Raw genomic sequence first — 25,000 nt, 5'->3', positions numbered from 1 at the left:
CATTAGTCATAAACCCCTAGGAATTCAATTCCAAGTCATCACTTATTTACGTAAAAGGAAAAGATCTCCCCTATAAATCCAACAACCCCGAGAATTCAACTCGGCCAAATCGGCAACAACCATACCAACAATCATACTAGCAACATCCATAAGTGATTCAAAACGCATTCTAACGTTAATAATTCCTTTCTACACAATTCGACAACCTTTCATTTATATTCAAATAAACTACATTCGATCAAGCCAATACCAATACTCACATATTCAATTACTAATCCGCAACCATTCAAACAAGATTTTAAGAGCATTAGAACAATATTCCATGGAACCCGAAACCACCAATTTCCATAGAGCAACAACAATACATTTCTTTCTTCTAAATTCATCATTGACACCAATAATCCACACATTTACAACATTACTTCCATAAATTCAAGAAACTATATTAGAATCACTTTAGGTTCCAAATCAGCCCACAACCAATTACAACTTCAACACCAAGTAAATCTAACTCACCATTCCTACACAACACACACCTATTCGGCCAAGCCCCCACATCCATGATTTCATGAATTTTATTCATTCCTTCACATTACAACATGCACAACTATCCATAACACAACAATCCAAACATGCTAAGTAAGGTAGTTCTTTACTCCTATATAACACCACATACACACACTACCACACACAACACACCATAATTTCCCGAACTTCATTCATCTCAACATACCACAACACACACAACCATCTATAAAACATGTAAAAGGAAGTTAAACCTCACCTTTTCCAATCAACTTCTCCACTGCTAGAACTTGTTTCGCAAGAACGAACGGTTTTCTTGTTCCAACAACTATTCCACGTTGTAGAGGACCTTCATTCAGGTGGAAAGGCTAGGAGGAAACAATTTTCTTGATCAAAATTGGGAGACACCATGTTCGCTGTACCCTTGGCCGAACTCTCCCTTCTCTCTTTTCTCCACCTTTCTTGAATTTTCCAAAGTTAAAATGATGAGTTATGTCTCATGTTGTCACCACTTATATATATATATATATATATATAGGAGCACATGGCCGGTCATGCTCCTCTTTTATTCTCCAATTTTCTAGAAATTTCTAAGGTTGTAGAAAAATGAATTTGTAGTCTTGTTTAGTCACTCCATGTATACATATATACATAGCTCACAAGTATGAAATGAACACATGGCCCCCTACAAATACATGGTGTACACATGCACCACTTCATGGCATGAAACAATTGGCTTGCCATGTGTGGGCCCCACGGCCACATGGCCATTCATGGCTATTTCATGAAATAATTTTTCCAACTTCTAGCCCCCAATTTTTTCTTATTCCAATTTTACCCTTAATACTTCATACCAATAAAAAGACGACGAATATATGCATTCTTAACAAAACCGAAAAAAATATAACCTTGTCCTTAACTTTCCGCCATTAACTCGGAATATCCCAACGTACAAAATGCGGGATATAACACCCCCCTTCGGCAGAGGACTTAGGATCATATTTATAGAGGGTAAAGGCTAGGGTTTTCGCTGTCATGAGCGGGATTTTGAATCAAGGATTCAAATCTTGAATTAAAAATGCCCGTTGGAAGGTTTTTGGACAGACTTGTAGACCTTCCCGTGATTTGGTCAGATGTTTCTCAAAATGGTGAGATTTCGGTCTAACTTTGGGTCTGCTACCTTTTGGCTTCATGTGCGTCTGGTGATAAGCTAAGATGGGTGTAGGGAAATTGCATAAAAATGGTAGTGACAAGGCCTGTCAATGACTGGTGTGGTTTTGGTCTATACCGAAAATGGCGCGAGGAGAGAAAGAATGCTTGGTTTTCACTTAAAATAGAAGGAGAGAGCAGTAGCGTTGCACGAAAATGGAACGCTTTCAATCTGCCATTGATGGAGAAAATGGTTTCTTGTTTGGAAGAGGAAAAGAATGAGAGAGATTAGAGAGAGAGAGGAGAGTATGCGGCTGAAAGGGAAGGGGAACCCTACCCATTTCATATTTTATGAAAGGGCCGGGTCGGGTCAAACTTAAATGGGTAGTGGGCTGTTGACAAATGGGCTAGTCCGAAATAATGTTAGGGGTTGATGGCCGTTTGGGCTAAAATGTTGGAGCATATTATGTTTGTTGTTTGGACCATTAATTTTTTTGAAAACACCGGTCTTTTCCTCCTTTATTTTAATTATTTTTGGGCTTCTAATTTAATAACTAGTACAATATATACTATGATAAATTTTGATTAATATGTAGAAAATAAAGGACTTGATAAAGTATAATTAATTTAACGAAAATAAAGTGACGACGAACCCTTTTGAAATTTGTGATAAAGTGATGCTAGTAATAGTGAAAAATGAAAATAATGATATTAATAGCAATAGAAATAGTAGTGAAAATAAAATACTTAACTCGTCAATAAATTTAGAAGCCCGAAGAAATAAATTAGAATAAAGGAGGGACAAAATTGGGTGTCAACAACCTCAACCCTCTCGCCCATAGAGGCTCGATCAAATCCTCTGTACATGTAAGCCAGGACGGCGACGCCCCAACTATAACATCCCAGTTGCTCTAGGTCCTCAATAAAAAGCAGATACCTAATGCTCATATCCGCACCAGACGTGTTCGGGAACATGATGTCCCCGAATATGATGAGAAGATATAAGTGAGCACGTCGGTCAACATCAGCCTGTGCCGTCGCCTCCCTAATCCGGATGCGCGCATCTAGAGGCGCAAGTGAGCACGGAGGGACCGCAACAACCCACCGCTCCATGCATATCTCCTACCAAAAGAGCTCGAAACCAGCCGAGCCTAGCCATCTCCCGGCGATACGACGGCAACATCTCCGGAGGCTCCACTCTATACAATGCCTGTCCATCAATCTATAGACCATAAATCACCTCGCCATCCTGCAGGGTGATGGTAGCCTCTCCAATGCGGAGATGAAATGTATGGGTCTCGGTTGCCGGCTGCTCACCAATCATAGTCAGCTACTAAAACCCTATCGTGCACTAGCTTCGCCAACCTCGATGCCCCAGATACCGCCCGACGTAGTTTATCTCATGACATGGGATGTGGGGGAATGTACCTCTAGAATATGTCTGCCGACTCCCCCAAACCGGGTACGGACCACTACTGCAGAGGATACCTATGGCATCTCATACATATCGGGGACCTATGCTCATGCTGTAGATAAAGTACCTCTTTGTTGTCGGTGGTCCCGACTCCATGGTGGTGTCCTATCTATTTTAGGCATTTTAAATTAATCATTAGTAAATAAAGTAAGGATTAAAGTGGTAAATTTTTTACGCATTTTAAATTAATTTTTTTTTAATTAATCTCTAATACGTAGTATTAGTTATGTAATCTTTTACCGAGAAATTATACAAAGGATTGAATCCTAAACTAAGAATTTTCAATTTCTAATTACCAAATAAATAAATAAACAATTAACTAACTAATCAAATAATAAAAAATTAATTAGCATATAATTATTAAATAAAGTGAGAAACTAACTAATCAAATAATTAACAAATTATTAACAAATAAACAATTGGCTTAACAAAAATTAAATAAATAATTAGCTAGTCTAACAATTGAAATAACTAATCTAACAATTACCAAATACTAAATAAGCAACTAATAAACAATTAACAACAACTAAACAAATAAAAAGAAAAAACGGGCTGAAAACAGCCCATTTGCGCACAAAAAAAGTGCGTAAAATTTATTTTTTTGTCCATATTCACACAATAGTAATGCTTAGGTTAATAAATTAACAATTAACAACAAATGAAGAAAAAAAATTAAAAATAAATGAAAAACGGGCTGAAAACAACCCTTTTACGCACAAAAAAAGTGAGTAAAAGTATTTTTTTGTCCACATAATAATGCTTAGATTAATAATATAATAGAAAAATCGTAGTGAAATACCTAGATTGAAGCTTTGATTTTGAGTTTTTGAATTGAATTATACGCCGCTTTATTCACGAAGAAACTTATTCCAGTACTTCAATATACCACTTTTGGGTTGGAAATCAACAAGAAAACGATGTTTTTGATCGCGTGGGACCTCGGAAAGGGGCCTTTAATGGCTGATTTTCATTTTTTTTTTTTTTTGAATTTTGAATTTTGGGGGACCAGTGGGGAAGACGACTGGCCTGATATATTTGCTTCTTTTACGCACAGATTATGTGCGTGTTAACTTTAGTGTAAAAACTACACTTTGATCCTTTTATGCACATAATCTGTGCATGAAGCCTATTTAGGTTCTCTTTTTTTTTTTTTAATGGATTATTTTGGTTCCAAAAATTTATTTTGGGGTTACAAAAGTCTTGGGCTCCTTTATGTGGGAGTACTTCCTAATCTATTTTAATCAAGGTCTATGCGGGCAGATTCAAAATTTATGCTCTAGGTTCAACTTTTAAATTTTTTTTAGCATTGAACATATTGAATTTTTAAAATTATGGATTAGAGCATACTCCCTCTGTCCAATTATGTGGCATTGTTTGGATTTCAAGGCTGCTAGAAATTAAACTCTGTCTAGTGGTTAAAAAAAAGAATAATAATCTGAAATATTTAAAAGACATATGAAAAAGTCACGGTAAAAAAAACTCCTTTGACTCTCAAAATTCGAACAGTGCCATGTAAATTGGGACGAAGGAAGTACTATTTATAATAATTTTAGTTGATTACACATAAATTTTTATTTCGCGTTGAAAGTCCTGAATTTAAATGAACCGACGCTGCATCCCCTTTGCTTATATGTTGACCTGTCTTAAAGTAGATTTTGATCATCATCTAGGTAATCTTTTTGCGTTTCTTTGGATATTTATGGTCCGTTGGCGTTTACAGGTTTGACAGATTGCAAAGTTTATAGATCTTACTGCAGCCGATGTTAATATTTGACTATGAATGGTACAAAGCAAAAATGATTCTGTCTTTGGAAAACGGATAACGTGGAATTGTAGTTTTACTTTTACTTTGTTGAAATAATCTTTGACATTCATATCATTGGACAAATCTAATAGCCTCTGGGAAGTTGGGGCATCATATAGAAGGGTTGGGCTGAATTTACACGAATTAAAGATTATTTGGGGGCTTAGATGAATAAAGTCAAGATGGACTAAATAATAGGTCGTATCCCAATTATATTTAGCATAATTGAATGTTCATTATTTAATACTGTTAACTAAATGCTTAGATTAAACCAACTAAACCCAACATTAGCAATGCATGGATTCTAGTCCATCCAAAAATATTATATTACTCCCTCCGTCCCAATTAAATGTCTTAGTTTGACTGAACACGAAATGTAAGAAATAAAGGTAATTTTTGGATTTTGTGGTCTTAAATTAAAGATGTATGTAGTCCTTTAAATCTTGTACTCTTAAATTTGTCATGTAGAAAGTTGAGATTGAAAAACATACTAAATATAAAAAAATACACTCTTTTTGGAATAGATCAAAGAAGAAAGTAAGACACTAAAATTGAGACGGAGGGAGTATTTCATACAGGTATATCCTGGGATTATTTTTCTTTCCCTCTAGCCAAACGACCCCCTTAAAGTAGCAATTGGAGGAGGATCCTACTTGTCGCCCACCTCGAGATATTGATTTGTGATGCAGAATGGTAACTTCTAAGCCTCTAGTCTTGTGATATAAATTAAAAGTTTTAACAATGCGATATTATCTAGTGAAGCTAATATAAATAACTATCTTTTATTGGCTTCTAACTAGATATAATTATAAAATGCAAAATTACCGAGCGTAGCTGCTTTTCTTATTTCTGTATTTTTTTGAAATATAGAGAAATACAGTGAACAGTAAACATGCTCTAGTGAAATTAAGAGCTATTTATGGAACAGATTTTTTGAAATACAGTGAAATACACGGAAATACAAAATCGGGTTGAGGAAAAATAGGCTATATTTTTGGAACAGATTCTTCTTTTTCTTTTTAAATGGTAAGTTAAATTAAATCAACCATATTTCACGCATTCCATAACAACTCACGAATCTCTCTCAACTTTTATCAATCAAAACTTTTTGAATTCAAAAACCACTAAAGATCCGAAAACTTCCAAATATAGAAAAATATACGCTGGAACACAATGAAATATGATTGATTGTTTAAGAAATATATAAAGTTGTAGTATGCGTATATATAATGGAATACAATGAAATATATCAGAAACTATTTCACAAATTAGAAATACAAAATGCAGAAATACTTTGAAATACAAAAGTCATGAAAACAAAGTGGAGTAAAAATAGGCTCTACAACAAAAAAAAAAAAAAAAAAAGAAGATAAATCCATTTAAATACAGCAAAATAATACACTGAAATATACTAAAAAATTAGATATACTGTTTGTTGAAACACAGAAATACACTGAAATATACTGAAACATTTTATCAAACACTTGGTGGAGATGAAGCTCCACAACTCTCATCAATGGTGTTTCTACAACAACAACCTATTCTCTTGCTCCTGGATGATGCTACAATATCATATTGCTATAATCAATACTATTCTTCATCACTCATAAGATAAACAATACCACATGATTAGCAAACGAATTGTTATGGCTGAGCTTCGGCCATTGGTTGGAGATCCTCCACTGCTTTTCTTGTTACCACTGGTGTATTTTTGCTTGAAGTATCAATATCCGCCATTAAAATGGAGAGATAGAGCTTGTTAAAGAAATTCTAACAATGGCTGAAAATATATATTAAAAAAAAAATTGAATGAAAAGTGAAGGTAAAGACGATGAAATTTATGAACAATTGAAGAGAAATACAACAAATAACATAACGAAAATTAGTTACAGAGAGATTGGGTAACTGATAAGGAAGAAGAAGAAATTGTGCTAATTATGGTGAAGAATAATGGGAGTAAAATACGGTTGTGAATTGAAGATGTGAGAGAAAAATATTTGAAAAAAAAAAGAGATTGTGGGTAAATGGGAGAGAGGTACCTTATTTTTAAGAAAATACATTGCAGTTACAAAAACAAGTTATAGATGATAATTTGATAAATAATTAAGCTACCAAAATTAATTAAAAAAAATATAGTTATTACTAATAAATAAGTCTTAGAAGTAGTTATGGACTGTAAATTTTCCTAGTATGAATTTAGGGTGTTTAACATATATATACATAAGAATTGGGTATATTTACAAAATATGACGATACTTTTCAGTTTACAAAATATAACTATAGATTTCTTACAAAACATATACGAAAATTATCACTCAAGGCTTAAAATTTTCGCTCAATTTTTTGTGTATGAAAACTGTATGAAATCTGTATATTTCGCTCAAGGCTTAAAATCATGCTCAAAACTTTGTGTATGAAAACTGTATGAAATATGTATATCTTGCTTAAGGCTTAGAATTCTCACATTTGTTTTTATATGAAAACTGTATGAAAACGGTATGAAATATGTATATAACTGTGTAAATTTATATAAAGTTCATGTTAGCTTTTTGGAAAATTAAAACAACTACAATAACATTGTATTCAACATTCATACAATATTCATACGAATTTAATTTAATACAACAACAACAACAACATAGAAAACTTAATTTACAATTTTCATACAAACTCGACATACAACTATCATACAATTTTAATACAAATTTGAATCTGTGTATCATACGAGTCCCCTTTTCCCTATTCTTTGTATCATATAGATCCCCTTTTTCCAATTCTTTGTTTAGCAAAAAAAACCCCTTTTTCCAATTCTTTGTTAACCTTTTTTTCAACAACAATAGGAGCCTCAATTTAGTCAAATCTTTTGCTATTTCCACACCGTCAACCCTGTTTTTCTTAACAGTAGGACAACCAAATTCGCCTTCAAAATCAGAATCGTAGACAATTTCTTTGGAATTTGCAGGTAAAATTTCTTTCCCCTTCCTTTTAGCATGATTTCAAGGCATTTTTTGATGAACTACTGTAACAATAAGTGATTTTCCACCTTCCTTAACAGGACTTTGAGTGAATGCATGCAAATTAAAATCGGAGATCGGCCCTATTTTTGGGCTAGATGAGGCAAATAGCCTGTTGCTTTTACGAGTAGGAAATTCCATTGAAGTTTTTTTACTCATTGCTTCAACAATAAAGATGAATAAGAAAAAAAATGGAGATTGGGGAAGATTTTCTAGTAGCCAAGAAACATCAAAGAATAATTGTTTGTCATGAATATGAAAATGTTGATTATTAGGAAAAGATATAAAGTTTGGTTTGAATACGATGCAAAACAGAGGAGAAGTTAGAGAGATTGAGAAGAAGAGGGAAGTAGAGAGAGAGAAAATCTTTTTGATGTTGATGATGGGAAGAGAGAGAAAGAGTACAGGAGAGAGAAAGATCTTCTTTCAAATAGAATTTAAAAGTGAAACTGATTCCCAAATCTGGCATGTTTAAATCTGAAAGAGTACAGGAGAGAGAAAAATCGTACTATACTAAAAAAAAAAAAATGTGTTATGCTAAGCCAAAAATTCAAATCCAGATTATATTCCTAAAAAAGGGCCCAAAATTATGGAAAAAGACATTAATCTCAAATCTGATATGTTTAGTAATTAAATTATTATATTTTGTAAATAAGGAAAAGTATCCTTATGTTTTGTAATTTATAATCTTAAGTAGTATTATTAGGTCATTTTCCCATGAATTTATCATTGTTTAATTATAGATAAGTTGGGCTTTCAACTTTCGGCCCATGATATAAGAAAATTGTAGATTTGATTGCCAAAGCAAAATTAGTCGAGTGCCATAAAATCTATATATAATATAAAGCTACACATAAATAAGGTGATGTGGCACCTCTCAATGGCCTCCATTCCTATTTATCTTTTTTCTCCTTTTTTTTTTTTTTAAACTTTTTCTCAATTTCTTTTTTTTTAAAAAATAATCTACATAACTCACTCCTCTTTATCTTCATAAATTCTATCTTAATTAATAATATCCATAACTCATAGTTGCCTCATTCTTTTAACAGTTATGCGATAAGTTAATAGGACCTTGATGCGGTTTCCAAACGTCATAGCTTGGAGTCATCACACCATTTGAGCCTATTGAAATTGTGAGAATATTAGAAATCCGGATTCTTATCCCAACAATTGCCTCATTTTTTAGCAGTTACCTCATTTACTCATTAATAATTACGCCTTAAGTATCTCAGGTAATCAACACGTCATTAATCCTCCAAACCCAAATACATTCTCTATTAACTATTGTGAGTTATGACCTTTCCCTCTTCTTCCTATAAAAAAATTACGGATCCTTTCCTCCCTCTGTTTTCTTAGTTTTTGGTGTCTCTTTCTTCTATTTTTGTTTATAATTTCTCATATCTTATTGATGTTAGATTTGTTGTTTTTTGCAGGTCAATTTTGTTGGTTTTGAATTTTTTTATTTCGAAGCTATTGTTAAAATTATTTTTGAAAATATTGTTGATTATATACCAACACTCTATAACAACACTTAAGAGCCACAATACCGGACCAACCGTTTATCTGGAAGATTATTTTCAACAGAGAATTCATTCTTCAAGTTTCGACTTTCCAATTCATACGAAGGCGGAGCTTTATTTTTTGGCATATCAAATGTCACAACATGACCTCCTTACAAGCTCTCAAAACGTATATAAAGCTTGATGATGGATCTATCAATGACAATGAAAGGACGTGAAATGAAATTGGGTTTGGTTTCTATTTTTAGTTGGAAAACGAATAGCTTGATGGGCTGAAGTGTTTTTTTTTTATCTTTATAACTTCATCGTTTTCCTTTTTTGAAACAAGTAAAAATTATGAAAATTTTCAACATGAACCAACTCAATGAAAATTCTCAGAATGAATTTGATAAACTTGTCATGACAACAAACTTTTTTAGGCACTGAAAGTGTGGCGTTTATATCGCAGTATTAGTTTGTTCTATATTATCTTCTTTTTTCATACCGAACAATTTCATGAAGTTCACTTTTGATTATTACGTGAAAAAAAGACAATAAAAGTTAAAGTCTGTTTTATATCGGTGACCTAAACTAGTTTCACATTTTAATTACTCTAATTTCCACGACATGTACCACATAAAAAATGCAGCTTGCTAAACTAACCAATTTTTGGAAGTTTATGGGCTTATATTTCATGACACTTGTATAAATCTTTAAGCTTTTTATAGGGTTATACTTTTCATCATCCACTTCTTCATTTTCATTTACATAAAATTTTACATTTATATTTTTAAAATTTTAGATGTAACTCAATTGGCTTACAAACATAATTGTCTTCATTTTGTTAGGGCATACACGGGCTCACCTGTTAAGCATGAACGTTTTTGAGCTTTTATTTGCACGATCTTCTCTTTTCTTCAATATTCTGTCACTTTGTTTGTCTATGAAGATGGAAGAGTTGAAAGATTAAATATAAGTTGGATCTTCTTTCTAAAGTAACTTTACTATATGTATTTTTCAATTGTCAGGAAGTTTATCTTTTGTTATGAATTTTTGAGATGCAATATGAAATAAAAAAATATTACCAGTCATTCAAAGTACAGTAGATTATATATATTAATTAAGACGATGAGTTACATATTGTATTTTTCTAGATTACACTGTTTAATAAATTACCAATCAATTTCTATCACCAAGAGAAAAAAGAAAGTGTTACTCACCACGTAATAGGAAATCTTATGAAAATAAAAGTCACTCCGTTAGATAAATTATTTAATAATATTTTGATTTTTTATTTTAACGGCGCGAAGCGAGTCGACATATTCACTAGTTGTATGAGTATAGCAAGGAGTGGCTCTCACATCTTAATGTTTTATTTAAAGGCTTCTTGTTCTTGTTTTCAAATGGCTTCAGTATTTAAGATGTTTTAATAGAGAGTTACTGGGATTCTTAAGCAGTAATCGAGAAAAAATAACCAAAAAAAAAAAAAAAAAAAAAGAAAAGAAGAAGAAGCAATAATCGAATTCGATACCACGCACAACTTTATTTATCATCAACGAAGAGTTGATAATTGTTTAGCACAACTGGAAATTAATTTAAGCTAAACTATATATGATTTTGTTTTTTTTTCATACATTACTATAAGCTTTGTCTTCAGAATCTGAATCTCCATTTCTATTGGCCCTTGCATCTGGAAAATTTTTAGGAAAGAAATTCAATTAGAAATATGTCAACAGTCTCTTTTTAATGACATAAGTTAAGCTTTATTTCACAAACTAAACTCTCTTTTTTTTTTCAACTGAAAATTCACATAATTTGCCTAAGATCACAGAAAGTCACTGAGAGAAAACAAATGCGACATTTTTTGTGATACTTAGGCAAATCCGAGTGACTAGCTTTTTGGTTTTAAAAAAAAGTATGCAGTGACTTTTTATGATACATCGGCAAAATTGAGTAACTTTTTAGTTATAAAAAATAGCTAGTTTAGTGACTTTATGTAACATATATTGATAAGTTATATATTGTCTACTACTCCCTCCGGTTCTAAATAAGAGCTCACTTAATTAGCCTTTTGCACACCCATTAAGAAAATACTAATTCCTAGAAAAAATAGGCATTTTTACTAGACTAGCCTTAATTAAATTACTGTTTTTTTACCTAATTACTCCAAATTGAGTAATATAGTTTCTTGATTACATAAAAACTCAACATATCTAAATAGGGGTAAATTTGGAAGAAAACAATTAATTCCTTCTTGATTATGTAAGTGGACACTTATTGTTAACCAAAATAAAAAGGCTAAATGTACACTTATTATGAACCGGAGGGAGTAAAAAATATTCAATTTAATACTGTTAACCATGAAACATAAATATATGTACCTGAAAATGCAAGCTATGAAAAATCTTGTCTCCAAAAGATTTAAAGGATGAGGCATTTAGCAAAATTAATCCATCTTCCTCTAAATTTCGGAATGCTTCTGAAATTGGAAAATCATTTGCTTGAGTTGTGGAGATTTGTACTAAAACCTGTCCATGACACAGTGGACTTGCAGAAATTGATGTTGTTGGAGATTCACAAGAAGTTCCACTCATACTTAATTTTCTCTGATTATCAATTTGGACTAATGAATCTGCTTTCTTTGACATAGTTGATAATAACAAATCCTTTGTTTTGCTTAGCCTCTCTATTTCTTTCTTCAGCTCTGGTATGTATTCTTGCACATAAGATACTGTTGCCGGAAAGCTTAGCTTTTTCTGCAATTAAAAAAGGCATATATAGGTTAAACAAGTTATGGACAAGAAAGATTTATTCACATTGGAAGTGAATATTATTAAACTAAAACTTGAGTAATTTTGTTAACCCTTGTTGTGTTCTATTTCGACACGGAGGCAAATTTAGAATTTAGCAGAATCAACAGATTAAAATGAGTGCGATATTAATTTTTTTTCCATATGTATATATAGTTAATTACTGAAAATATTGGATTTAGTTGAACTTGCAAAATATCTGTCCTACATATATCCGTTTAATGTTTGGAAGTTAAGAACACCCCACAACCACCCCCATCCCCGCTTTATCTACAATTCTATCCTAGGCTAGAATCAATAGGGTTATCATTTCAAAAATTATCTTACTTGATGGAGTAAAATTATTTTTCCTTAGAAAAACGAAAGCAATTAGTATGTAAACTAAAATTTTAATTTCTCTCATACTACTAATAAGAAAGAAATTTACAATTTTGATGAATTGATGAGGGGCTATTGGGATACTTTCGGGCATCAGTCCTAATGTCTCAGGGTCGAGTTTTAGGAATGAAAACCCCCTAGAAGGGAGTGCTGAAGCGAAGTGCATGAATAGCCACTTTTAGGACCACTATTTAAAACGTAACCAAAATTAACAAGATATTTTAAATTTAGCCGCCTCAAAGATCAAACTTCTAACCTCGAGTTTGGTGTTTCAAACTCTAAACTCAAAGGTCTGAAGTTTCAAACATCGGACTTGAAAGTCTGAAGTTTGAAATGCCAAAATCAAACTCCAGCTTTGACAGTTCAAAACTCCAGGCTTGAATATGTCTCAATTAGAAGAAGGAGTTAGGAGGAAGAAGAAGAAGAAAAGAAAACGGTATGAAATTTGCCAACTCTAGCTAAACTTTAAATAGTCCATATCTTAAAGCGGCTACCTGGGGCTACTTCTATGGAGGGCTTTCCAAGATAGGCGCATCTAAATTAGTCGAACCACTAATTTCTAGATATCATATGGTTATTATTAAACAAAAAGGACTTTGTATTTCATGACAAGTAATTCTGGTAGGGTATACATACCTTTCGATGATGATTAGCTGCAGAAGGAAGCAAAGAACGAAGAGTGGAATAAAGAAAATTCATGTTCTTTCTCCGATTACGCTCACTTGCATTATGGCTTAGTTTCTTCGCCATTAATGACCTCTCTTCTCCTAACTGAACATCAAACTCACTTTCTTTGTGATATTGTTCTTGATGAGATGAAGGAAAATTCATATTATTATCAATATGTAAACCTTCAAACAAGTTGTTAGTCTCAATTTGGAACTGAGGCGAAGTTATTGTCTTCGTTGTTTTCTGATCATAGCTAATTAGTGGTTCTTCAAAGGACCATCCAGTACTCATATTTGGATAATTAGTAGAAGAGCAAAAGGCTACCATTTTTTGTATAAGGTTTCTTAATCAGAAATGATTTTATTAAATTTCCTAGATAAGAGAAATTGGGAGATGGCTATCTGAGTATTTATACAGACTGTTGTAACCGTACATATACTTTTTGTTGAATTCAATACATTGGTTTTATTTTAATCTGAGAATTACAATTTGACATTAATTAGATTAAAAAAGCGTACTTAGTATTAGTTTAATGGGATGATTGCACTTTTGGTTCCTCAATTATTAGTAAACTCTTAGTTTAATGTTTGTAATATTTGGCTAAGCATATCTACCTTAAAAAGCTAATTAAAATGTGTATTTTGGTCCCTTTATAAAGCAAATATTTGATATATTTAGAACTGTACCTTGAAATATGGAGTTACGTAAAACGTCGACATAACAGATAACACATCAATAATTGAATGGTTTAACACTTAATAAATCATTAAAATTGTGAAGATTTACAGCCAGCGAGATCAAAGGTGTGCATATCAATAATTTGAAGGTTAAATATGCTTAGCCAAAAATTATAAGGATCAAAAATCAAATTTTATCAATATTTGAGGGATCAAAAGTGCTAATTTCCCTAGTTTAATCATGGCTAGAAACAATTAGTTAAATTATACACAATGCTTGGTGCCCTTTGGTGCGTTTGGTATAACGTTAATTACTTAATTACACCTGATCTTGGACGCACATAAATAAACACGGAATCTTGCTAAGACTTGGGTAAAGTACATACATAAAATATATTTTCTACTTATATATAAAAAGAGGAAAATTGTCCTAGTTTTGCTTACGAAGAGTAAAATTTAACATTAGATAAATAGAATAAGATAAGTACTAAACAAAGGAATACTTTTCATTGGATTAAACACAAAGTTTAAGATAATACTATGACGTGGATCTTGTGTTCGTACTTAGTAGTTATCCAACAGTTATATATAGAGTAAATAAGAAAGGGAATACATATAACTAGTTCAAAACTAAAATTTAACTATTTAAAATAAATAAACTTGAATTCTAACTTATAAAAGGGATGGAAACTAAAATTATTAGTCAAAGGATGTCAAATATTTTGGGATATCTAAAAATAAAAAGTGTTACATAAATTAAGGTATAATCATAACAAAGATTAAATATGAAAAAAAGAAAGAAACTTCTAAAGATGTTTGGCCGTCTCCCAAGTGATCCCCGCCATGTAACAAACCTTTGGATGGATATCAAAATGTTTATCTACGAACTATGAGAGTTGAAATAATATGTGAATAGAATATTCTAACCCTTCCTCTCACACAATTTAGTCCCTAAGTCAACGATTAAAATTTGTGGTGTTAAATTTAGCACATAAAAATATGATTTGCATAATTCATTAAAGTATGAGCGGGTTAATAACTCCTATTTACCAACTCAACTCATTTTGATTGGCAAAATCAATCAATTTAAATGTTGGTTGATTTGTAGCTCAAATTGACTCATAAGAAACTTTGTTATATACTCTTAAAAATATTTTTTTTGTTTGGCATGTTATATATAGGTATAATAAAGCACCAACGTTTTGTTAGGTACTTAACAAATTATAAGAAAACAAACAAAAAAATTAAAACTTAGTAAGATCAATTGAGGGGGTTAGAGCATGACTCATTGTTTATCCCATTTTGACCTAGCCTATTTTGCCCAAATAACTTTTGTGTGGGTTAGTTATTCGTTCATTGATTAACTCAACCTATTTTGATTTAGTCATTTTAGCCCAAGTAACCTTTTGGCGTGGCAATGACCTGCTCATTTATAGACTCAAATCATTTTTTATCCAGCCCATTTCAACCCATGTAACTTTTAGACTGTTAATAACTCACTCATTTATTAATTTTCCTCATTTTGACCTGCCTAAATTCAACTTAACTCGCCATTTGACACCCCTCCTTAGTTGTAATAGTTTAAGTTTTATTTTAATTTAAGCATCTTGATTTACCCAAAAAAAAAAAAAAAGAAGAAGAAGCAGCAAAAACTGGGTAGAAATATATTGTGGAGATCAATTAAGTTGTCGAAAGTGTGTGTGCATGCATGGACAACGCAAGCCCAGAGTAAGCTCACATATTACAAACTCGAGCCAAAGTTGTTGGGGCACGTGGGAGTAGCACTTAGGTAGCTTCCATTTTAAAAATTCTATCTTACAATTATTTAATTACTTCCAGATAGTTTGATACCATCAGCCAGGAATCTTTTCCATTTTTTTCTTCTTTGTTAAATCTGTGTATCCAAATAGTTTACAAAATTAAATTTTTTGTTTTAAGTTAAGTTGGTACGATGAGTACTTGGTCCAATTTTATTGCCACCATTTTGGACATAATTCTTAACAAAAAAAATCTTATTAATCTGTCAATTTTTATTGCCAGAAGACTAGATAGAGAAGATGCGTTTACTTCCAAAAATTGCTTCTCAAATTCTGGATTTTGGCAAAAGAAGTTTGGGTGACAATACAGCAGGAAGTTTTTGTAATTTAAAATTGTGGTCTAAAAGGTTCATGAGTTGCAAGACCCAGTATGCATGTATCAATAAGACTTAGTATGTATGTGTAAAATGTCATGGTTTGGGTACATATTTGTACTTATAATTACATCCAAAATTATTCAATATCTTATATCTGTACAAAACTTGTTATAAATTCCCACATCAACTACGATGAGTTCCTTGAGTTTAAGGCACGATGGATTTATTCCTCTCCTGTCTTGACAGGTTTCGATTTCAACAGGGATCTTGGGTTGTTGGGTATAGCAATAGGGATCAATCCCGAAAACTCTTTTGTGAGTCCGGTACGGAGTAATAGTGCGTACAGGTAAGGCACAATGAGGAACAAAAATGCAAGAAAGTGATTCAAGAAGCTAAATGAGTAATGAACGAACTTTTATATATTGCCTTTTTGGAGAGAAAAGAGGGATAGGGTTACAAAAGCTTGAACAAGATTATTCCCTTCCTTCTATCCTAAGCTATCTTTATACAAGTCAAAGTTGGACTTTATCAAACCCTAAAGTACAGGTGATGTGACCTCTCTGCAGCCCCCACGTGCATACATACTGCTGCACCATGATCGAGGTCTGCAGACGTGACCCAAGTTGATAAGAGTGGATGCCAGCTGGATGGATCCTCTGAACCTATCGAGTATCCGGTCATGTAAACTAACCCTGGGTGCACTTTTCACCCAGTACATTTATACATTAATTAATCATGGTTAAGTGATAGTTGTATATATTTACCACTCGTTATTTGTCGCTGAAACAAATTTATTAAAGAACTAACTTGTCTGGAGTTGTAGCATTATTTTGACTCCTTTAGCTCCAGGAATCCTTGTTTGTTATTCGTCCCTTGTAGTATTTGAATTCTTGGGCCCTTCTAGCATCACCTTATAATCTTAGCTCTTCGTCAGGATGTCTTCGATTGCTTTTCTTTGGATTGGTTTGGTTAAACTTGGATTTAGCATAAAAGTTAAACAACAACTAATAAGAATTTAGAAAAGACAAATGTTTCTTCATGGTATGCTACGTGCAAATTACGAAATTCCACACGATCTATTACTCTGTCGTCTTTGAAGAGCATCTGCTCATCCGCTTTAATTTCCTTCTTGGGAGTAATTTTGCGCATCGTCCATTTTATTAAGCAAATTTATTAATTTGGCAATGACGACTTTGTGCGTGACCCTTGAAGTATACCTTGTACTCGTACCTCACCTCACTTTGTTAGTGGTCATCTAAGCAAATAATTATATTTGCTAATTGCTTTTTTAAAATCTAATTGCTTTTTTAAATAACTATTTCCATAAGTTAGGAGTATCTATTAAATGAACATCAATTGCTTTGGATACTAAATTCCTAACTTTTGAAAACATATAGTTGATCAAATTCAATAAATATTTTTGAGGAATTTGATTTGATCTTTAGTAGTTGTCTATAAAAGTCGATCTTGGTTATCACGGGCACTAGTCACGAGTTAATGTTATAATTATAAGGATGTGATAATCTATCTTTGCATATGATTTGTGTAAGAGAATTTGAGAATGTCCCAGCTAGAAGAACCTGACCCTCAAAATCTACGTGGGAATTGAACAATTGCCAATTTCTATACAAGTTGAGTGCAAGTGCTTGGTGACGTGGCCTGGTGTGTGATATACAGTGGTAATTCCACCTGCCGGTAGGGAAGACTCCTCCCTATAACAATGGAATTGACTATACAAATTACCAAAAAAAAAAAAAAAAAAAAAAAAAAAACCATCAACACCGTTAAGTTGAGTTAATGATTGTCTCAACACTATATTTTACACACACAGAAAAGAAAGAAGGTAGATAGTAGCAGAAATAGAGCCAAGATTTGAACTACATGTTCTAGATCCCAGGACACGATTTCAAATGCTAGCAACTGTGTTACGTTCTGAATTTAATTGTATGTATATTAGATCAAAATTATTGGGTTCTTGAACCCTCTATCTGGAAATAAAGAAGAGCATAGGAGCTTTTAGTTGTTGTTACAAACATACATATTAATTAAACATAAAGACTACCTAAAATTAAAATTAAAATATATGAAATAAAAAAACTTTGTGTAATGATCCCAAACTTTGGGGCAATACTTGCATTTTGTCCTCAATTCTCCCATTTTATTAAAAACACTTTGTGTAATGATCCCAAACTTCAGATGTTTTTCTATCATTATCCCCAAGGCTTGGGTCTCGACTACAAGGAGTTGTTCTTTTCTGCCTTTTAGGAGGATTACCCATGATATATAAGAAGTATTAGGACATTACCATGTGCTTGAGTTATATAAATCCGATGTTCGAATTAATATCTTCTATAGGAACCTCCAAATCTACAACCTGATATGTCCTTTTCATATGAAAAATATTATATACCACAATGACCCATTATACGTATGGTAAAAAGAAAGGTATAAATTCGGGAAAAAAAGAAGAAACAACCTAAAATCAAATGGCCGACAAAGAAAGGCTAAAAATTTAAGTTAAAGACATTAGACTCTAACATTATATACACAAATGTTAGTAGGTTTACACTTAACACTTAAAGAGTTAAAAGACTTAAAGACATGGGCTTGGACATATTCTTAAAAACATGGGTCTTAAATAATCATGCGAAATAAGTAGACCAAAAATCAAATTAATGATTAAAAGGTATAAAATATTTATAATTATTTATGAAAAACTAATATTATACATATAAATAATTATAAAATTTACGTATATAATTTATCGGTTTAGTTCGGTTATTTATTCGGTTATTTTTTAATATAATCATAACCAAACCAAACATTATCGGTTTTTAAAATTTAAAACCAAATCAAACCAAACCAAACCAAATGTCGATTTTTTTATTTGGTTTGGTTAAATTTTCGGTTTGGTTCCTTGAACAGCCCTACAGTACTCCGTCCTAGATAGTAGTCATAAATGAAGAAAAATACTTTAGTCAAACATAGAGGTGAATTCATAATTATAAGTCTGCAGATGTAGAATATCATTATCTTTTGACTCAATGAGTACAGCTGCAAAAATATACATATATTTAATTTTTTTTAATTACATATACATTAAGTATGATCAGAATATTAATAGGTACGTCTGTGGACGATGTCGGTAATACTTGACAATAAGATTTAACAATTTTAAGAACTTGTAGCGTACTTGGTTTCTATAGGTTCTTCAATATTTTGCCCAGAGAACCTTGCATAATCTAGTCATCCTTAAAATTGATGGCACATTTAATTAATTAAACGTGCTTATACGTGACATGGCCACTAAAGTCTCGAGCTTATGAGTGACATCTTACTCAAGGCTCGTGATCCCACACGCAACAAGCCTTAAAAGCGTATACATTTTTTATGTAAATAAACATTGTCCCTGGAATTACACAATACTCTATTGCTTGTTATTATTGTTAGAAAGAAAATGAAACCAAACAGGAATTAAAATAACTAATTAACCATTGATTTAATTCACTAGTATGCTGAGGTATGTCCTGATCAAAGCTATTGGTATAGATTCTCATTATAAATGTGATGTCAACATTAATTGTCTTCAGAGTATTAATTAGAAGAAAATTTGTCCTCGGAGTATTATTAGCAAAATGCTAGCCATTTCTCCTTCATCTCCTTTGTTTTCTAATTATAACTTTGGCTCATGGATTTTGGATGAACTATACACTCCTGCTCATCTAGAAACATCAAATTCAGCTGTTGCCCTTCATTCATCATCTCAAAAATTACTTCAACACTGTGATTCCTCAAATAAATTTGATCATCAGATTATTAACGGTGGTGATCATCATAATCAACCTGATCAAATGGTGAAGAAGCTTAATCATAATGCAAGTGAGCGTGATCGAAGAAGAAAAATCAATAGCTTATATTCTTCTCTTCGTTCTTTGCTTCTTGCTTCTGAACATACGGTATGATTTTCGGAGTAGAATAACATAACTGGATGTTATAGGAGAAAAAGAAAAAGGGGAATTGTGATATTTTATGATAGTACGGTTCAAACTAATCCCAAGAAAAGAAGTTCTATAAACATAAGTGGACGGATATTCTTAATGGTGTGATGGATTTCGGGGAAAACCGTATATTTTTGTCCAAAACGAATAATATTACATCGTATTAAAAGTGTCTTTGGGTGGTGACGTGAGACTCGACTTACTATCTTTACGTGTCTACATGTTTTTTTTTTTACTATCTTTACCCGTAGCTTGAAAACGCATCACAAAAAGAAGGCTGTGGGCTTTGGTGGTCATAAATACTAAGATGATATGAGTGGCACATGGTGAATTCTAAATTAGCCCATGCAATGAATTTTAGTGATGGGCAAGGGGAGAGTCTACGAACAAAATCTCACGTTGATAGCTAAACACGAAATTAATCTATATATAAGATATATGATACTCTTAATGATGTGATTAATACTTTTTGGAAAAAATCGCGTGGATTCGGCCTAAAGCCAAGAATATCATTACATGATTAAACCTATGTACACCAATAACTATCGTTTAATCTCTAAAGTAGAACTAAGACTTAATTTTAAAGTAGATTTTTTCATCATATGCTAACACTTCATTATTCTTCATGTTCACAGAAAAGACTAAGCATTCCATCAACAGTATCAAGAATTCTAACGTACATACCAGAGTTATGAAATGAAGTGGAAATACTGATTCAGAAGAAAGAAGAACTTACATCAACAACCATCTCCAATAATGAAAATTCAGCTAATTTTACTAAGAAAAAAAGAAGAGGTGGAATTGAGAGATCTTCCTTGATTATTTCAGCAAGTGAAATAGGTGATAAAGAAGTAGTGGTTCAAGTATCTACTTTGAAGATCAATAAAGGTTCAATTGCTGAGGCTGTATCAAAATTAGAGGATGAAGGACTTCTTCTACTAAATGCATCTTCTTTTGAAACTTTTGAGGATAGGGTATTTAAAATAGATAAATACACCAAACAACAAATTCATTTTTTTATGAGATGGATTAAAAAAAATTAATGTAAGGGAAGAATTTAATTCTTATTCTTTTTTTTTCTTCATTTGATTGATAAAATCCAAAGAATAGGGAGGTTTTCGTATCTATCAATTCGATCAAATAGACTGAGCAATTGTCACCGTTTATAGATATACCTTAGCATTTTCAGGTATTATTAAATACTTCTTCCCCTTCTTTCTATTAGACAAAATTTAACGCATCAGAATGAAAAATTACTCGTCCTTTAATTCTTTTACTTCCCCCAATACACATTGTTCTTCGTTATACTTTTTATAGATATACCTCGCATTTTCAGGTATTATTAAATAATTCTTCCCCTTCTTCCTATTAGACAAAGTTTAACGCATCAGAATGAAAAATTACTCGCCCTTTATTCTTTTACTTCCCCCAATATACATTGTTCTTCGTTATACTTTTTAGGTCCGACATGGGCAAATATACCCCACAACTTTGTCATTTATATTTGATACTCCTCTTGTTAAAAATAAATAAAAAATAAAAAAGTGGCTCATATATATCTTCAACGTCTAACACATAGAGCAGATTTGCCCTTTTCGTTAACAGACTCCCATTTACTGAATTAAAAAATCGTTTACCTTATTTTTATTGACCCAGATCCCACCCAAGGTTGCGGGGTATATTTTGCCCCGAATCCCGTCCAACATTTATACTTTCAACGTCTCATTTTATGTGATACAATGTTGAGTACGAGAATCAAATTATTTTTTGAGTGTGAATCGGACATAAAATTTTCATTTTTTAATAATAAGATTTACAATATATTTAGAAATTAAATAAAATATACTATAAATCACAACAATTAGCGATTTAGAATATTTAAGACGAATTAGAGTTTAATGTATATTTTTGTGGTGGGGAAGGTCTAACGGGAAAAGGTAACTTTAATTAACAAAATACCTTGAGTATAGTTCAAAGAGGTCACAACTTTTATTAACTCTTAAATTAAAAGAAAACGAGGCATACTCCATGTCCTTTAAGTTTCAGAGAAGCTATATATATGCCACTTAACAATTTAATTTCTTGAGTTAACAGTAGACTTATCAAATTGTACCCGCTAAAATCTCCACCTCTATTAGTCTTTGTTCATATATCTTCGAAATTGTGTTTGTTCTGTTTTTCTTATGGGTATATTTTTTTTCTTTTGGTCAACAGGTTGAAGGAGCTATGGTTGTTGAGGTTGACACCCTAAGAGAGAAGCTCTCATCATATTTTGAGAATGAAGACAAGTTATTACCATAACGAATTTCTAGCTTTATTTTTACTAAAATTATAATGTATTCATACTTATCTTCTTTTTTTCATATTTTTTCGTAGGATAGTATCAGCAACAAATGTAAATGCATTTTAGGAATTCGAGAGAGGTATTTTCCTTATAAAAAAATAAAAATTGTTGTTTCAAAAAATAAAAATTGTCCATAACTCAAGAAGTTGTGTCTACAATATGTTACTTTCAAATTTAAATTAACCAACGTTTCTGAAAAGCAATTTGAGGTACGGAAGAACCTTAGGGAGCACTGGCAAATCTGCTAGGTTTACACTCATTAGGTCAAACGCAATACAAGTTCTTTGCATGCTCACTTCATCAAGTGCAGGTACTTTTGGGTATCTCTGGCTGAAGTGAGTCAATATTACCCGGTATGCATCAGCAGAATGTCCGACTTCTGTAGCTTCCTTAATTGTGCTGTGGTTTCTTGCTATAGCCTCCTCCACCAGGCCATCCTCGAAGGTCGCCTGCAGATAATGTACTAGCATGTCAATCGTTAAAAAAAAAAAAAAAAATTCCTTGCTACAATTTGTGCACTTTGCATAACCAATGATAAGTTTACTGTACCAAAATGTTACTAAAATAAATAAAAAACCAAGCCATGAACTACTACCTGAATAGCCAGCTACATTTTTGACACAATGGAAAGTTGGAACATAACTGATTATCTTTAGAGCGACCAAACTACCTGATGAATGGAGAAATATTGCACTAACCTCATGTATAAGAATTGTTGCTCCAAGAGATGCTTCTATAACTTGTGAGCATGGCCTCGTGTCACCAGAGTACACAACCTTCCAACCTGGTATTACTTTCCCGCAATTCACTTTTTCTGCTGATTCCAAGATGACACCAAACGCCTCAGGACAGTGTACAACAGGGAAGCTGATGAGTCTCACTAGCCCTGCTTCACTCAAAACTTTCTTGAAACACTTTAGCAATGTTATGTCATCAACTGGAGTGCTTGGCTTCATTCTTTTCGAACAGCGCAACAGAGAACTGTCTTCAGAAAGAGAAGTCAACAGAGTATGATCTCTATATTCTCTACTTTCATCATGCACAGAGTCATCCTCCATGTTATCCCACTTAGACCCAGTAGTGCTCCTACAGTCGAGGAACAACATGTCTAGATCTTCTAACTTTACATATACCTTGAGAAACTCCCCAACCTGCTCTGGCCCAATAACCAGCATGGGTTCATGGGCTACTCCCTTCAACAAATCACGTCTCAAAGCAAGTATCCGTGCCAAACCTGCGTGGTGATCAGCATGGATATGAGAAATCCAAATGCATTTAAGATTCCTAACTGCACTGTCTGCACCATTAATCCCATATCTGTTCCAAAATTATTAAAATATATTAATTCACAGATTAAAAATGACAAAAGAGGTTCTGAACAACATAGCAAAAATCCTAAGAGTCCAATGCTATTACCTCCTCTTGAGTTGTGCCAGGGTTCCTTCTCCACAATCAAGGAGCAAACCCCCTTTAGAGAAAAGATTAACATAGATGGAACTGACATTTTGGTATTTTGAAGGTATAGATGAACCGGTGCCAAGAAAAACAATCTCCAGATCATCTCTCTGTACATTCTCCAGACACCTTGGGACTTCACCACTGTCCTGAATGTTGGATAATTCCACCTCATCTTCTTTAGGTTTGTGCCAACATTGGCTTATGTTCTTTGCTACATCAGCAATCTCAGGAATCTCTGAAAGTAACTCTTCAATGAACACTGAAGAGGTCATCGGATTTTGAACACTTGATCTGTCCAATCCCAGTCGTCTAGGAGGACGTAAGGTGAACTGTTCAAAAGGTTAGACAAGAAAAGTTCATTCAATCGAAGGCCATGCAAATGAAAATTTTTATAAAACCATAGGTAAGAACAATGTATTAAGCCTAGAAGAAGAGGAAAAATGTTAAATGTAGCTTCGAGAGGAGGGAGAATGGTTTCCATCACTTTTATAAAAGGATGAGTTTTCCTGCTCAGGAGTGAAATTATTGAATTGCTATTGAAATAATTCATAATCACAAGTACTAATCCGAAAAAGTTCTTAGATAGGTTCGTTAAGGAACAGTTTAACATGACATGGTTCCAAAAAAAAAACTCATAAAGGCAGGTAATTCATTTCCAGAGTCAGAGAACATTTGAACAAACTCCTTTCTCACTTATATTCTAGCTGGCAGGTGAACTAGATTTACTATATCATAAAGTGGAGTGCTTTCACTGTCAGAAAAGAACAGAAGGGGTTTAGGCATAAGGAAGAACCCACAAGCTTATGAAATGACTATGGAGACTTAGTTTGGAAGATCAAGCTTTATGGAGAAGAATTATTAGTGAAAAGTATAGTTAAGAGGGACAATGGTGTTCAAGGATTGTAAGCACCCCATATACACCAACTGTCACCAAGTGTCAGGAGAACTATCAAAAACTATGGACTTTGTTCTTCAATGATATCAGAATAAGAAGTTGGCAATGGGATGAAAACTTTTTAGATAGCAATTGGACTGGGCATGGACCTTTAAAAGACCTTTTTCCTGAA

At 32.7% G+C, this 25,000-nt stretch overlaps 2 protein-coding genes and 1 pseudogene across 2 annotated transcripts; 1 reads left to right on the top strand and 2 right to left on the bottom strand.

The window, feature by feature from the left end:
* Positions 1-10,975: 10,975 nt before the first annotated feature.
* On the bottom strand, positions 10,976-13,798 carry LOC132041626 (transcription factor ORG2-like). Its single transcript, XM_059432322.1, has 3 exons — positions 13,290-13,798; positions 11,847-12,221; positions 10,976-11,155 (listed from the first exon to the last, which is right to left on the bottom strand). The coding sequence occupies exons 1-3, from the start codon at positions 13,647-13,649 to the stop codon at positions 11,066-11,068; spliced, it is 825 nt and encodes a 274-aa protein (XP_059288305.1). The 5' UTR covers positions 13,650-13,798; the 3' UTR covers positions 10,976-11,065.
* Positions 13,799-19,768: 5,970 nt separating this feature from the next.
* On the top strand, positions 19,769-22,432 carry LOC132041625 (transcription factor ORG3-like; annotated as a pseudogene).
* Positions 21,660-24,271, bottom strand: LOC132041627 (tRNAse Z TRZ4, mitochondrial-like; the record flags this gene model as incomplete). The annotated part of the gene is made up of 3 exons (XM_059432323.1): positions 21,660-22,924; positions 23,174-23,792; positions 23,892-24,271. Coding segments are annotated over 3 exons (1,269 nt in total), but the record flags the coding sequence as incomplete, so codon positions are not given.
* Positions 24,272-25,000: the final 729 nt, after the last annotated feature.

This window comes from Lycium ferocissimum, unplaced genomic scaffold (genome assembly GCF_029784015.1).
Source record: "Lycium ferocissimum isolate CSIRO_LF1 unplaced genomic scaffold, AGI_CSIRO_Lferr_CH_V1 ctg109___fragment_2___debris, whole genome shotgun sequence".
Taxonomy (NCBI): domain Eukaryota; kingdom Viridiplantae; phylum Streptophyta; class Magnoliopsida; order Solanales; family Solanaceae; genus Lycium; species Lycium ferocissimum.
Note: the sequence above shows the minus strand (reverse complement) of the source record. Positions and strands in the feature narration are given on the sequence as shown.

What these genes read in the sequence shown, in the direction of transcription:
- LOC132041626 (XM_059432322.1), bottom strand. Translation starts at nt 13,649, where the DNA reads ATGGTAGCCTTTTGCTCTTCTACTAATTATCCAAATATGAGTACTGGA. An exon ending in CAGCTAATCATCATCGAAAG is followed by an intron (nt 12,222 to 13,289) that starts GTATGTATACCC and finishes TTTTAATTGCAG; the next exon opens with AAAAAGCTAAGCTTTCCGGC. An exon ending in TTCATAGCTTGCATTTTCAG is followed by an intron (nt 11,156 to 11,846) that starts GTACATATATTT and finishes AAAATTTTCCAG; the next exon opens with ATGCAAGGGCCAATAGAAAT.